This window comes from Danio aesculapii, chromosome 3 (assembly GCF_903798145.1).
Source record: "Danio aesculapii chromosome 3, fDanAes4.1, whole genome shotgun sequence".
Lineage (NCBI taxonomy): Eukaryota > Metazoa > Chordata > Actinopteri > Cypriniformes > Danionidae > Danio > Danio aesculapii.
Genome location: NC_079437.1, coordinates 15253887 through 15271192, shown reverse-complemented (window position 1 = coordinate 15271192; position 17306 = coordinate 15253887). Strand labels below are relative to the sequence as shown.

Here is a 17306-nt window from a genome sequence, read left to right as displayed (position 1 = left end):
CGTGGAGCATTCCTGCATTGTAGAAACAGTTAAGGCTAATAATGATTGTATTATGGTGTGGAAGATATTTTCTTAGCACACTTTGGTCCCCTTAGTACCAATTGGTGCATCATGTAAACACCATAGCCAGTCTTTCTGCTGACCAATTAGGCAACGTTCACACTGCGAGGCTTAGTGCTCAGATCTGATTTTTTTGCATGGCTGTTCACACTGCTCTTATAAATGTGGCCAATATCAGATTTGCAGTGTGAACAGATCCTGTTCCTAAACATACCCGCATGCGCAAAAGTACAGATACGGACAGCACAAAATGTCTAATTATGCACATAATGTGTATACTGTATGAAGTAAGCACGTTGTCAGATCATGCTTGTGATTATTACTCTTTTCACAGACAACCGTGGTGTATTTCATGAACTGTAAAGGGTTGTTCTGCTACTACTAATGTGTATTTCGGCATTTCGACCTAAAATAAGTCTCTTGTGATTGAAAACACTGATCATTTGTGATTTATGACAACCGTAGTGTGTGGCGCTCTGACCTGCGGTGTAGTGAACTCATCAAGGGTTAATGAGCAGCCGCAGACTGAACTGTGAAGGCGGAGTTGGTTTATCTCTGTTTGCGGAGTTATTTAATTGTACTTCGTTATTAACCGCAGACACGTGCAGAAGGGGGGTTTGGGTGCTCGAGCACCTGCCTTTTTTTCCTCTCGGAGAGAAAGTTCCCCCTCCTTTGCACATGGATCCCCTATCCGCAACACCCACGACACTCTTCAGCTTCGCTATCAACCCGTGCCTCAATCGTGAACCAGATTAGTTTACAAGCACCAGTTTTGCCTTTAAAATCTTTTTCAACATGAACAACCAACTTTCTGTGGTAAAGTAATCGCCCTGTGTGCCATTCTACTATGCTGCTGAGGAACAGATGTTTGCAGCACAGAATGATGACGCATGTCGCTCAAAGATTACGTAAAAGTCACATGAAATCAGACATAACCGTTCACACTGCGGTCGCATTGCAAAACATCAGATCTGTGTCTGATTTAATACTACATATGAAAGTGGCACAGATCTGACCTGAATAGATCAGATTCCATGCGGTTTGGGCTGTTCACACTGTCATCACCTGAGTCACATGAGGAAAAAAAAAAAAAACAGATTCGGGCCACATTTCCCTGCAGTGTGAACGTAGACTTAGTCGCTGTTTGGATTATAATGTAAGGTTTGGGTCAGTACTAATTTAGGGAAATGTACAAACCTTGTAAGGAATGCAAATGTAACAATAAAAGATTAAATAATTTAAAGTGATAATGGAATTGGAGGGCAAATGAGTGGAAAAATCAATTATATCCTTGTTCTTATTAAGATCAAATAAATATAAAAATAAAAAAATAACATGAAAATTTTGAAAAAAAAGTATAAATAAAATGACATTTGGTACAAATACATATACGAGTGTGTGTAGTTTTACCTGGTGTGTATCCCCAGGGCTCATAGTAAGAGGGAAATACTCCAAGGTGGCAGCCTCGGACAAACTCCTCATAGTCCATCGGCAAGAGAGGAGAAGTTGAGGACAAAAATTCTGGATGGAAGATCACCTAGCAGGAGAATAGATGATGTGCTAATTATTATATAATTTTCCCTGAATCAGTCCTGCTTTAAATAGAAACAATTCATTATACACTGTCAAAAAATAGCCATACTCTATTTATTTAGTGATTCATGGGCTTTTAAAATTGAATTATACTTTTGAATTTCAGTATGTGACCATGATATTTTTTTAGACGATGAGAAAGTTTTAAAAAGGGAATTTAAAGCAATCTGAAGCAATATATTGCCTGGGATGTTGTAAATTAAAGTTCAAAACCTGTTAATAAACTGCCAGTACGCTTTGTTGTTTTACAGACTTAATCATTTATATATTATTTCTTATTTAATATATTGTTTCAAACTACGAAAATGTCAATAAAAGTCATTTTTGAACTTTTACCATCCAAAGTTTTGGCAGAGCAGAGATCAGGGTCCCATAATGCAATTCATAATAGTAAACAAACAGATAAAATATGTGAAATCACAAAACACTGAACCTTTTAACGAGCAGATATATTTTACAGTGTAGTAAAGTGTATGTGTATACTTTGACTCTGTCCTGAGCGGAGTTAAAGAGGCCGATGCGGCGGATGCAGTTGAGGATGGGGTCGCTGCTATCCTCCAGCATGTTGTGTGTGCAGACGGGGGGCTGGCACTGCCGCTGGGTGGCGAAGATAGCTCGCTTCATCATGGTGAAGTCCTCTTTATCCAACATCTTGGACACATCAGGCAGCTGCCCTCTAAGAACAAGAATAAAAACAATCACTCCTTAAAAAGATCCACAGGTTTGCTAAACGTAGTCGAAAATGAAGGCAACTCACACTAAAAGCGATTCATAGAGTTTCTTCCCAAAGCGCTCTTTCACAGTCTGTGCAGTGTCCCTAAAAAACAAAGATGCAATTTCACAACAAAATTCCCTCACCGTTTTAAGAGAGCCTAAGAGCAAGTTGTATTTTCTTAACAAGAAGATGCACAAATAATATTAGCATTTCTCGACTATTTCAACTATTAGTGAGGTGATATAATTACTATGGTTTAATTGAAATAAAAGCATATGTATTTATTTCTTTAACCCTTCATTATACATTTATTCACGGCAATATAGCAACAGAAAACAGGCAGTTGTGTTAGGATGCTTCAGATCAGTGTTGTTACGGAAGTAAAACGAACATTTTAAACTAAAGACGTTCCTAAAGTACTAAACTGAATAAAACAAATAGAAAAACTAACAAAAAAAGGGATAAAATAAACTAATATTAAATTATTCAAATTAAATTAGATTAAAAATATTAATAATATAATATACAATGTATTATAATGTAATAGTACTATCGTTTATTTATTTATTATTCTTATTTTATTAAATTTTTTATCTCCATTTTATTTATTTTTATACTACAGATAACTCCCAATTCACGCTGTTGGTAAACTTGAAAGTTTATATCAGGTAAGCAGGCCACACAGTCATTCAGGTTAGCAGTCCTCACAGTGCAGTTGTCATGGTTACCAGAGCTGTTTCCGTACGGCTTGGCCCTTCAGGGTCTCCACATTGAAGTTGTTGGTGCGAGCCGGCATAATGAAAAATGCTATGACGGTCACCTCACTGTGATTCACCTGGACACACAGAAAAGAGTGTTTGAAAACAACAATATAATATAATATAATATAATATAATATAATATAATATAATATAATATAATATAATATAATATAATATAATATAATATAATATAATATAATATAATACAATATAATATAATACAATATAATACAATATAATATATCTCATATTATATATCAGATCATACCATATAACATATCACATCACATATACACACTTGTTTTGTAACTTTTCAAATGCACATTCAGCCTAAAACACAAATACTAACCCTCAGTAGGTAATTAAGTCTGGCCAAAGCTTCAAGAAAGATATCTGCTCCTTTATTTGAGAATTCATAGCGTCCAGCAATGAAAAGAAACACCGTCTTGTCAAGGTTAAAATCTAAATGCCTATAGAAAACACACACACAGAAAACATGTAACTCGTGAGTTTTTTCCATAGTTGACACTTTGGATCAAGATTTATTAAACATTAAATACAAGTGTAAACGGGGTGTAAGTTGTCCACTTTATATGCAGAGGTAGCTGAAAATGCATTTGATTGAAATGCTTTCATAGTGCTTTTATAGTGAACTGCCAAAAACCTACACCTAGTCTCTATTAAAATAAGAGGAAAGGGTCTAAAAGTCCCAAAACAAGCTTTTTTTGTTGTTAAAAAAAAAAGTGCAATGGGGTATAAGCACAGGTACTTTTAATTTCAACTCGCCAGCATCAGTGCTTCTGGAGAACTGTCTGTCTCCATTATAAAATTGCCACGTTTATGATCTGATTTCTTTAAAAATCAGTGATCTTCACTGCCTGATAGGTATACGATATAAAGTGGGTCTCAGAATGTACAAGAAGCCCTGCATTAAATTCCATTTCCACCCGCCATATCTTTAAAATATGAGTTTATTTTACCCCAGTATTTTCAATGGAGTTGCAGCACTTGCCTGCTGATTCTGGCGGCACTAGCGGCTACACGGTCTTTCATCTCATTTTACGCTTGAGCAACTATATGAATGCTGAAATCTGTTTAACTGAACTACATCATAACATCTATGCTGTAACAGGAACATATCCAGCTATCAGCATTCTTCAAAATATCTTCTTTTGTGTTCAACAGAAAGAAACTCAAACAGACTAGAACAAGGGAATGGTCAGTTATCCCACTGAAGGGAAGGTTGGATTTGGAGGGACATATGGATTTGTGAAAATGATTATGCGTGTTATGAGCTCTGACCCATAGAAATGTCCTCTGACGAATTCCTGGATCCGTGCTTTACTCTGAGCGTGGAGGTTCTGGAACTCGTGCATGGCTGAGAACTTCTTCACATTTAGGCCGTTTGGTGTCACAATATCTGACAGAGAGAAAATTACAATATATTTAGCAATTAATTAAAATTTGGGCAGCTTTCTGGATAAAGTCCAGTTCTAAATTAGGGAGGCTTTCTAATACTAAGGATCCCACATCAATCTAGTCATGATGACATTTTAAATAACATCTCCTGACTGACAAGACTGCTCTGTCGCCTATAAACAGCCAAAATGATTAGCCCTCATTTGACTTTTTTATTTTCTTTATCAAATATTTCCCAAACGATGTTGATCTTTATACAATAACTTGCCTAATTATCCTATCTTACCCCAATTAACCCAGTTAAGCCTTTAAATGTTACTTTAAGCTGAATACTATCATCTAGAAAAATATCTAGTAAAATATTATGTGCTGTCATTAATTAGTTATTAAAACTATTATGCTCAGAAATGTGTTGGGAACACTATACGTCTTTGGATACAGAACTGAACAAGACACTTGATCCTACTTGGATTCAACATTTAAACTGTTCATACAACTCTTGAATGAAACAATGCTCTTGGAACAATATACACACTAGAGAAACAAAGTCTTTCAAAAAATATGGATGCCTCTAACGAAACTCTAACTCACAAGATGTATTTTCATAACAAGAGTGACTTTACTCAAATACAGCAGAACTTTGTTTATCACGATTTATGTATTTATTTATTTTTATTTACTATTATTGATTATTTTTTAAATTATTTATTTCTGTAATATTTATTTAATATTATTAAATTGATTAATTATTATTTTTATTTAATTAATTAAATTATTTATTTTAATTTATTTATTTTATATTTATTCACTATTACTAATTTAATTAATTAATTATATTAATTAATTTGTTTATTTATTATTCACTTATTTGTTTATTTATTTATTTTTATGACTTTTGCTGCAATACTTATGTCTACTTGTGCCTTGTCTTTGTCCTTTTTCGTTTTGTTTGCATGTTCACTAAAACCAATAAACAAAAGGTTAAAAAAAAAAAAAAAACGTGTTGGAAAGTACAAGCTCAGCCATGCGGAGAGAATTCTGCTGGAAAAATGTTCTAAGGTTTTCCATCGCACCATCACAGAATATTCTTCCCATATTGGAAAGAGATTAAAATACAGTTAGACACCATTTTTTAAGTAGACATTGCTTTCACTTGTGAATCTTTATATTTGGGTGATATAAATGTAGATGGATGGATTAATAAAGACGAGAAACTGTTATTTATTCTTCTGGCAGCCAGTAAAAAAAGTACAAAAAAAAGGTTGAAATTAGGAGTCACCTACAGTTGAAGAATGGATTAATACAGTGCACACTCTATATGTCATGGAAAATCTTTTTCATTAAGAACTCAGACTGAACACTTTTTTTCTAATTTGGAGTAAATGGATTGAGTATATTTCACCAATATGCCTGGATTTTTCTTGAATTGTAACTTTTAAATGTAATATTATGCGTCTAAATATATATATTTTCTTCTTTAAAGACAATCTTCTAAAAGGATTTGTAGCTCCCCATGCTTTACTGTTTATAGTTGATGTTAAAGGGAAGAAAATATAAAACACATGCAAAATCTGCAAGTCTCTTTCTGTATGAGAGATTAAGTTATACAGTTGAAGTCAGAATTATTGGCCCCCCTATGTATTTTTCCCCCAATTTCTGTTTAACGGAGAGATATTTTTTTTTCAACACATTTCTAAACATAATAGTTTTAATAACTCATTTCTAATAACTGATTTATTTTAACTTTGCCATGATGACAGTAAATAATATTTGACTAGATACTGTTCAAGACACTTCTACACAGAGCTTAAAATTATATTTAAAGGTTAAATTAGGTTAATTAGGTTAACTAAGCAGGTTAGAGTTATTTAGGCAAGTTATATTATAACGATGGTTTGTTCTGTAGACAGTCGAAAAAAAATTGGCTTAAAGGGGCTAATAATATTGACCTTAAAATGGTTCGTAAAAAAAAAAATGCTTTTATTCTAACCAAAATAAAACAAATTAGACTTTCTTCAGAAGAAAAAATATTATCAGAAAAGCTGTGAAAATTTCCTATTAAACATCATTTGGGAAATATTTAAAAAAAGAAAAAAAATTCAAAGGGGGGCTAATAATTCTATCTTTACTGTAAATTCATTTTCTTTTGGAAACTCAAAATTAGAAATAAAAATAATAAAGAAATGTGTTGAAAAAATCTTCTTTCCGTTAAACAGAAATTGTGGAAATAAATATACAGAAGGGCTAATAATTTAGGCTTCAACTATACACACTGTATATATAAATAAATCAGTCACAAAGACTTTATAACACGACCCACTCATAACAGCATTAACTGTGATTACAGCATTGACCAAAATAATCATGAAGTTTTTGCCACAATCCATCAGCCCTATGTCGCATGTAAACAGGATACGGTGTTAGGATGTAGTACACCACAACATTAGGAATCAGTAAGTCACCTGGTTTTCGCTTTAGCAGGTGCTCGGCCTCAATGGCTGTGATCTGAGAGACGGTGGTGAAGACGTGTGCACATCGGCATGCTGCTCGCTCCAGACAGTAGCGGTGATAGATCTGCCGGTCCCCTGCCTCTTTATCCACATTGAACTACACATGGGAAATAAGAAGAGATGGGACACTTTTTTAACTGAGGACACCAGCTAAATTGCAGTTTCTGTTTTTGATCCCCTAAGAACTATAAACTTGTCTCTCGATCTATTTAAAGGGATAGATCACCCAAAAATAATACTCTACTCCCCCTCAAGTGGTTATAAACATTTGAGTTTCTTTCTTCTGCTGAACATAAGATATTCTGAAGAAAACTGAAAACCTGTAACAACTGACTTCCATTGTAGGAAAAACAAATGCATTTGAACTCAATGGTTGCATCTTTTTCCAAAATATCCTTTTTTTCACTATCCTCTAGATCCAGGGGTCAAGATCTAGATCAAACTTATTCCTGGAGGGCCGGTGTCCTGCAGATTTTAGCTCCAACCCTAATCAAAACACACCTGAACAAGCTAAACAAGGTCTTACTAGGTATACTTGAAACACCCAGGTAGGTGTGTTGAGGCAAGTTGGAGATAAACCTTGCAGGGACACCGGCCCTCCAGGACAGAGATTGGTGACCCCTGCTCTAGATTGTTTGTACTAGGTGGATGACTAGGTGGATGAACAGATAATGAAATAGAAGATAAAAACATAAAATCCTGGGTACAATCCAGCTTACTGATTGGCAGACAAATAATTCTTAGGAGCTGGAAATCAGAAAATGCCACTTTCTTTCAAGAATGGGTTGTCGAACTGGTGAGAGTATCTGCTTTCGAAAAAATGTCTTGCATGCAAATGAATAAGCTAAACCTATATTATAAGAAATGGTCCAAGTACTTAATTTGTTTAAGAATAGAACAGTAATAAATGTATGAGAAATACACTGATTGGGACAATATAAAAGTGATATGTTATTGATAAGTTTATTTTTCCCCCTTTTGTTGTTGTTGTTGTATCTCATTTTAATTTTCTTATTTTTATATAAAGATGGAGACTTTTATTGTATCTATGTTAGCCAAGTCAGGATTTGAATGACCTTAATGGCGTACTAGGGAGCAGCCTGGTGTGGGTTTGTTAACAGGGTAAAATGTTGGTTCTTTTCAGTTGTATCCTGTATTTTACCATGTAATCTGTCTAAGAATGCATTAAGATTGCTAATCACTAGCAAAATAGCTTTTTTGATGTAAAACCAAAGAAAGCAAGTCAAACATGTTTGGAAAAAGTGAAAGGAGAATAAATGATGACAGAATTTTCAGTTTTGGGTCACCTATGCCTTTAAGATGGTCCCACACCAGACGAGAAGTGCAGAAGTGCCTCAGCTAGCAAAACTCACAGGCATCACAGTAGATGGACTGGGCCGAGTTCAATACTGCGATCCAAAGTCATTTTTATAATGTAAAAGTTCACTTGAAAAATGATTAAGTTTATCTTTTATTTCAAACAATAAACTTGAAAAAAGAAAGCACAATCCATATTATGACTCTCGATATAAAGCATAAAGGCTTTACTAAAGCCACAGAAATACACAATATGCTATCCTTCAACCTTGCGTAGATAAAAAGTTATTATAAACTTGAGGGACAAATATTATGTAAATGAATGAAAACCCATATAGTGGTTGGTGGTCCAGCAGTCTGTTTATGTACATATTAAACAGTGTATTCAAAGTTTAAAGATGTGAATTATTGCGTTGCATCCAGGGTTGGTTTCAAGTATTATTTGGTTGGAAATATCAAATAACAGAAATAATTCCTTTAAAAAATTATTCTGTCTAGCTAGGAAATGTAGGTTAGGTTAGGTTAATAATCTATTACTGCAAACTGATATTATGAATAACTTAAAAGTAAATAGAAACATTAAAAAACAAACCTAAATACCAAAAATCAGTAATGGGGTGGTATACCATATCCAAACAACAACAACAACAGAAAAACACACAAACCTCTGCCAGGTTGTTGTAGAAGTCGACGTTTCCAGCACACAAGTATCGGCCGAGCAGAGTGGCGTGTGTGGTGAAAATAGTTGATACAGGTAGTTGTCGCTGCCTGCATAAGACGAGACCCAAACCGGCCAGCCACTCATGAAAATGTGCCACAATATGAGGAGGTTCGTCACACTGAGCTGCATACTGAAACACACACACAAATTATAGTGAATTAAATGAAAGATAGACAGACAGACAGAACGACAGATAGATAGATAGATAGATAGATAGATAGATAGATAGATAGATAGATAGATAGATAGATAGATAGATAGATAGATAGATAGATAGATAGATAGATAGATAGATAGATAGATAGATAGATAGATAGACAGACAGACAGACAGACAGACAGACAGACAGACAGACAGACAGACAGACAGACAGACAGACAGACAGACAGACAGACAGACAGACAGACAGACAGACAGACAGACAGACAGACAGATAGACAGATAGACAGATAGATAGATAGATAGATAGATAGATAGATAGATAGATAGATAGATAGATAGATAGATAGATAGATAGATGACTTATATAACTTTTACATTTCATTACATTAAATGGACTCATGTGCCGTTCAGTGTTAGCTGAAACCACAACTACATTAAAAAAAAAAAAAAAAAAAAAAAAAAACATTGCAAAGTTAAGAGCCAGGCAATCAAGCCAAATGTTAAAGCAACAGCGTCCTGCACATAATTGCGTCCTGCACATAATAATTTGAGATGCACCAATATATAAGCAAATTGCATATTTAAAATATTAATTTTATTCAAATATTATGAATAATTATTTAAATAAATATTATAAATATTTTTAATTACAAAAATGGGCATTTATAAACTAATATGATAGGTTGGCTGACAGTGCCATGAACAGTGTAAGGCCAAAAGGTTATGTGCACCGCTGTCAAAAAAATAATACTGAAAAACCACTACGCACCTCTCCCAGTAGCCAAGCTGTGAGGAAGCCAAAGAGAATAGCATCGTTTGCCTCTCTATCGAACCAAGGCACACCAATATTGCATTTCTCCCACAATTCACTTTTCCAGCGGTCCAGAGACCAGGCCGTGAAGCCCACGTCCAGCAGAACCACATATGGAGAGCCTTCAATCAGCCATCGACCAAAATAAACCTACGAACAAAGAGACAGAGAAAGCAACGAATTCAGAAAGACTGTGACTTCATTACTGATCTGAAAAGCTAACATTCATGGAAACGTTCTTGTCATTAGGATCACATGCTAACACTGTCTTCACCCTATTTATTCAATGATGATTAGTCTTAAAGGGACAGTTCACCCAAAATGAAAATTCACTTATTTACTCAAGTGGTTCTAGAATTTTATGAATTTCTTTCTTCTGCTGAACACAAGAATGTTGCAGCCATTGAAAACCTTAGTAGCAACAAAAAAAAAAACATTTTGGACACCAAGAGTTTTTCAGTACATCTTATTTTGTGATCAACAAACTCAAACATTATTGGAACAAGTAGAGAATGAGTAAATAAAGACAGACTTTTTTTAAATTATTTTTGTGTGAACTATCCCTTTACCACCCTGCAGCGTGCCAATTTGGATGAGCTATAAAAATTTAGTTAATAATTGTCATAAGAATTATTAGACGTATCAAAAATTCATTTCTGTTCATTGCAAAGTGACTCTGCAATAATGCTGGCAATAAATAGCACACCGCCTCTGAGAGGGAAACTTCCTCAAAGACCTGAAATAGACCTCAGTCTGTCTGTAGGACACTGATATAGCCTTTAACCTTTAAAACACACACATGCACCATAGAGATGCCCCACAAACACTCTCCAGAATGAAGGTTTAGGGTTTCACTGAGGATAAGAGTGGATTCAATTTAGCTGTGTGGAGTGTGTGCGCATATTAGTGTGAATAAATAGAAGATGAACAATTTTTTTTTCTAATTCAATACTTATACAGTTGATCTCACAGTTATTAGCCCTCCTGAATTATTAGCCCCCCTGTATATTTTCCCCAATTTCGATTTTTTTTCGATACATTTCTAAATGATGACAGCTCAATACTAGATATTTTTTCAGGATACTAGTATTCAGCTTAAGTTAGGATAATTAGCCAAGTCAGCATATAACAGTGGTTTGTTCTGTAGCTGAACAAAAAATATAGCTTAAGGGAGCTAATAATTTTGACCTTAAAATGTTTTTTAAAAAATTAAAAACTGCTTTTATTCTAGCCGAAATAAAACAAATAAGACTTTCTCCAGAACAAAAAAACACATTATAAGAAACACTGTGAAAAATTCCTCTCTCTGGTGAACATCATTTGGGAAATATTTTATTTTGTTGTTTTTAAAATTCACAGGACTGCTAATAATTTTATAATTAGTATAAATAGTATAAATTTAATAACTTTATATGCATCAAGCCTGTGCATTTGCATACCTTGCAGCCACTGCTGTTCATTTTATCAATGGTTCTCCTGAGTGCCGCATTGCAGGGTTCGATCAGCTCCACTTGCGTCCTGACATTGGACTCCATGTACGGGCCCACCAGAAAGTAGTTCTCGCCCCATTCCTCGCAGGTCAGACGCGCCTTGGTCTGGATCACCGTGTAGATGCCACCAACTGCCACAAAACAAAGTGCTAAGTCAACCTTTAAGTCCAGCAAAAAAAAAAGGCCCCTCTTCGCTTTGAACTCAATTTTACCAATGGGTATCACAATATCCCCTCCTTGACCTTTATCTAATCTTGCCGTCAATAATATGTAATATTCACTGAGTGCAGCAAATGCCAACACTAGAGGTCACATGATTCCGGCGCCCCCAAGTATGTTGATGGATACAGTATCTGTGAGCTTGTGCCGCAGCAGGGGTCATGTGCTGTGTAGGTTTTTGTGGTGTGACAACAACAGCAGTGTCTGGTTTCTGCTTTCTAGAATTATAGATGATGGTATACTACTGGCTAATTTACTCTGCAAAGGTGACAAGTGTTGGAGTAAATGAAGTTAAACATTTCCAGTTCTGAACCAGTTTGGCAGGACGGTGGCTCAGTGGTTAGCACTGTCGCCTCACAGCAGGAAGGTTTCTGGTTCAAGACCCAGCCGGGCCTGTTGGCATTTCTGTGTGGAGTTTGCATGTTCTCCCCGTGTTCGTGTGGGTTTCCTCCGGGTGCTCCAGTTTCCCGCACAGTGCAAAGACATGCGCTATAAGTGAACTGAATAAACTAAATTGGCCATCTTTTTACCTCTTCATACCTCAGTTGATGCCATTTCTGGCTTTCTGTAAGAGTATAATTGTTGTATTGTAAGGCAGCGAGATCGGCCAGCAAACTCTATGCAAGTGTGAAGATCTCCTGCCATGGAACTGCAAAGCATCTTCAGTAATTTTTCTTCATTTTATTGACCATCCGACTCTGAGTCTTCTCTTGATCTGACACACCAGTTGTTTTTGATTCAACTGTTAATTTTCCTTTCCTAACAGAAGCATTTCTGAAGTGGAGGTGACTTGACATAGACTGTTTCAGGCTGGATACCTCAAGATAATAAAAGCAGCCATGGCGAGCATAAATTCAAAAAAGTCAAATATGCAATAATTTATTATTATTATTTATAATTTTTGTTCATTTATTTGATGTGCTTTTATTTATTTATTTATTTATTTTTAGGCTGATTTTGAGCTGATTTCTTCTGACAATCCAGTGTTATCTTGGTGGTTCTAAAGATTGTCTTTACAGATTTTCCTGAGATGTTAGGTGTGTTAATAGTGATTTTTTTTCAGTAGTAATACCATTAATAGCATTTATTCATTCATTTATTTATTTATTTATTCATTCTTCTTCAGCTTAGTCTCCATTTCAGAGGTCGCTACAGAGGAATGAAGTGCCAACTATTACCCTGTGTAAAACATATGTTGGATGCATCCATACACACTCATACATCATTCAATTCACCTATAGCATGTGTTTGGGATAACCGGAGCACCCAGAAGAAACCCACGCCAATACAGGGAGAACATGCAAACTCCACACAGAAATGCCAACTGGCCCAGCCAGGACTTGAACCATCAGCCTTCTTGCTGTGAGTTGACAGTGTTAACCACTAAGCCACCATGCTGCCTTAATAGCAGCCATTGCCGTTGTTGTCACAATTACTGGGTTCAAGATAAACCACTGTAAATTATTTGATGGTTATTTTAGAGTTTAAAATTTTCATTATCATTAAAACTATGACAATTTTGATAACTGACGGTAAATCCTGTAACCTTACGATTTGCTAATCACGAAAGGATGACATTCATTCATTCATTCATTTTCCTACGACTTAGTCCCTGAATTATCAGGGGTCGCCACAGCAGAATGAACTGGCAATTACTCAGGCATATGTTTTACGCAGCGGATGCCCAGTACTGGAAAAAAAACAACAATGAATAATAAACTTATAAAGCACATACACAAATGTACACAAAATAAGACAAACAAATGCAAACGCGTATGCTGTTTCTCAAAAAAAAAAAAAAAACGCATAAAGTTACGTGCTTATTTTCAGATGCAAAACATGTTGTAATAAGTATGTGAAACCTATTTTTGATCCTGTTCAGATTATTTTATCAAAACGGTGCTAATATTGGTAGCCATGATACTTTTGGCCACTATTCCTTCATTCATTTTCTTTTTCGGCTTAGTCCCTTTATTAATCTGGGGTCGCCACACCAGAATGACCCGCCAACTTATCCAGCATATGTTTTACGCAGCGGATGCTCTTCCAGCTGCAACCCATTACTGGGAAACATCCATAAGCACTCATTCATACTCATACAATATGGACAATTTAGCTTACCCAATTCACTTATACCAAGTTTTTGGACTTGTGGGGGAAACCGGAGCAGCAAGTGAAATTAAACAATGTTCAATCAGAAAGCAATCTCACAGGAGCTGAGGGTATTCAAACACAGTTATATTGCAGCAAAGTGAAATAGATTTGGACAGCAAAGATGGATTATCAGATTTTCGATTGGTGGCAACAGCACCAATGTCTATGTTTGTTTATTCATCCACCGCTGTTTATTCTCAAGTCTTGAGAGATTGTGTGAGATTTCCAGTGTTCAAGAAAATCTGTTGGTGTGCCACACACTAAACAAGCAAAATGGCGAAATATAGAATATTTTGTCCCCATCTTTGTGGTCTCTAACATTTTGAAAGTTATATAAGACTTAAAGCATCTTTTACTGTGTACTCAGCAAAATACTGTGCAGAGGTGGTTGAAATGTGTTTACACAATATAAAACTGTATATTTTGATGCTAGGGGCTATAAGTAGGAATAATTTTATCTGGCAATCATGTGGCATTGTGTCTTTAAACTAAATTTTAAACAGTTATGAAGCGGCACCAACTCAGCTGTGTAAATAGAGCTGCACAATTTTGGAAAAATCCGACATTGTGATATTTTGTTTTGCTGCTATATATATATATATATATATATATATATATATATATATATATATATATATATATATATATATATATATATATATATATATATATATATATATATATATATATATATATATATAAAACAATATGAACTTCAGATGATTTAAATAGCTCTATTTGCAAAGATTTCTTTATTTTAGATCAACTGAAATGATCAAGTCTTTTACTATGCAGTGCCTCTCTATAAAAAAAATAATTGCAAGCATAAATAAATAGCATAGCAAAAATAAAAGTCAAATAAACTGTGCTTTATGGTTTTCTGGGGAGTGTAACAGTACAGAAACTGAACAATTAAATGTAAAATAACATGCTCATCATTGTATAAGTAATAATATCTTTATCTTTTAATCTTTAATAAATAATCTTATCCTGTGATGTGACTATTGCGGAGAAACACATTGCGATATCGATGCTCAGACGAGTTTAGCCCTGGTTTATACCTTCCAAATATATATAGTTTAATAATATTTCTTGTTACAATGTTTGTTCATTATATTTTGTTGTATCAAAAAACTCTTGCATGAATCACCAGTCTGATAAAATGCAGAACTGAAATGTTGAGGAACTTTGTAATATATAGGAAAACAAATGTGAAGGGGGAAAAAATATTTAACAAATATATTGACATTTTCTATGGAAAATTCAATAGGCTGTATGGATTGTTTACCAGCCCTGTTCTGGTTACTGGAGATTAAAACTTCGACCTTTTTTTTGCAAAATGAAGATTAATCAAATATTGTAACCCTAAACTTCTTTATCAACAGTGTGGTCATGCACAAATCACTCACATCTGAATAAAGATAAAAGAAAAATAAAATATTATATGATCGTTTTTAACACTTTTATGAAGTACACATATCTTAAAAGCCAAATTTACACTATTGATCAATGGTTTGAGGTCAGTCCGACTGTTTAAAAGAAATTAATACTTTTATTTGTCAAAGATTGATTCAATCTATTAAGCATGGCAGTAAATGTATAATTTATAATAATAATAATAATAATAATAATGAGGCAGTACATTTATGAATAGATTTTTTTGGACAAAAAATGACATTGAGGTTTTTATTTATCAAAAATAAATAAATAAATAAATATCAAACAAATCTCTGCACTTTTGATTTAATAAAAGCATCTATGGGGAAGTAATTTTAAACTAATCTAAAAAAAATCTTTAAATAAAATCTGACGAACTCTAAACTTTTGAATACATTTTTCAGGGTATGAGTGGAAATAATGATGATAAATTAGCAATGAAGCAACCTGTCCGGTGTAAAAATAATAATAAAAAAAGAGAAAGATGCACACCTTTATTAGCCACCTCCCAGGCAATCTCGAACAGGACTGCATCCTCCCGGTCAAACTCTTCATCCCAGTCATCCAGGCCGGACAAGGAGGTGACCGACAAACTGCGCGCCAGGGGCATGCTGTCAATCAAAGGACAAAGACAATATCAATCAATACATCCATGTGTTTAGAACAGTCTCACTCTCACATATACTAAACTCCTCACACTTAAAGAGATTTTGAATCTACTTACTCAAACCAGTTTGAATTGAATTAATCTGTTTAACACAAAAGGAGATATTTTGAAGAATGATGAAAATCTAATGACTTCCAATTGTTTGTCCTACTATGGATGTCAATGGTTACAGGTTTATAACATTCTTAAAAATATCTTCTTGTGTTCAACAGAATAAATAAAAACTCAAACTGGTTTGGAACAAGTCAAGGGTGAGCAAACGATGACAGGATTTTCATTTTTGGGTGCATGTGACAACATATCAACATCAGTATATGACCTTCAAGCATGCAAGATTCACCCTGCCCAAAATACATCCATTTATATCGAGGGAGCAATTCATTAAAACGACTAATCTTCCAAATGGCTCAATGCTTTGCTTTGAAAATGCTCTGTAATACTATGAGCACTGAACAAGTGCATATTTAGCATCAAGTCAGAGGTCTACAAACACACTGTGACACTGAGCTTTCATATCAAGTCTAGGCATGACCTCTCGTCAACACCAAACCATGTAATACCGGAGAAAGTCATTCACACACACCATCATTCGCACTCTTACAACACACTGCACCTTGAGCAACATGAGGCCTGTTTCAAGAAGAAGGCACAGTGAGTGACAGAGACTACAGGCTCAGTATAAAGCCAGCCCCGTTTCATGAATAACATAACGGTCTGCCACACAACATCAACGCACATTTACGCGTTTATTATATGAATCGTGAAAGCGTATGTTGTATACTGGAGTGTTAATGGAGTGTCATTCATGTTCATGACTGAAGCGTCTGCTTTTCTTAATAAGCGTGCGCGCGCGCGCTGACATGGTACGTGCGCTTTGACCACACAGGAACAGTCAAGCCAGGACGTCATAGTCACCATAACAACACAGCAAGTTAAGTATTTCGTGGATATAATGCTGAAATATTGCACACCGTTTTTAAAAAGTCGTTTTATCATCCTGCACGCTTTAGGAAACACTGACTGGCCAGTCGAGCGCAAGCTGTGAAAGTGGGTTTGACCCGGGTAAACGAAAAGCCCTGCGCGTGACATGATTCACTGGCTGTGCAGATGGACGACGGTGTCCCTTTGCAGGGTTTAAAACATACAGACAACTCATTTCAAACTGACAATACGCGAAAGGAGTTCGTTAGCACTCACCCTGCGGTAGCGTCTTTTCCTCGCTCAGCGGCGCAAGCCTCACATCTGCTGGAATCAATCACCAGGAGGATGA

At 35.1% G+C, this 17306-nt stretch overlaps 1 protein-coding gene across 1 annotated transcript in view; it reads right to left on the bottom strand.

Moving 5' to 3' along the window:
• The window catches only part of gys1 (glycogen synthase 1 (muscle)), a 24180-nt gene extending 6874 nt beyond the window's left edge, over nucleotides 1-17306 (bottom strand). The window contains exons 1-12 of the mRNA XM_056453236.1: nucleotides 17234-17306; nucleotides 15862-15980; nucleotides 11509-11690; nucleotides 10028-10219; nucleotides 9041-9226; nucleotides 7011-7155; nucleotides 4432-4549; nucleotides 3479-3599; nucleotides 3097-3203; nucleotides 2411-2470; nucleotides 2137-2329; nucleotides 1471-1597 (exon numbers count right to left, since the gene is read on the bottom strand). Coding sequence (XP_056309211.1) covers nucleotides 1471-1597; nucleotides 2137-2329; nucleotides 2411-2470; nucleotides 3097-3203; nucleotides 3479-3599; nucleotides 4432-4549; nucleotides 7011-7155; nucleotides 9041-9226; nucleotides 10028-10219; nucleotides 11509-11690; nucleotides 15862-15979 — 1549 coding nt within the window. The 5' untranslated portion in view covers nucleotide 15980; nucleotides 17234-17306. The remainder of the gene's footprint in view (nucleotides 1-1470; nucleotides 1598-2136; nucleotides 2330-2410; nucleotides 2471-3096; nucleotides 3204-3478; nucleotides 3600-4431; nucleotides 4550-7010; nucleotides 7156-9040; nucleotides 9227-10027; nucleotides 10220-11508; nucleotides 11691-15861; nucleotides 15981-17233) is intronic.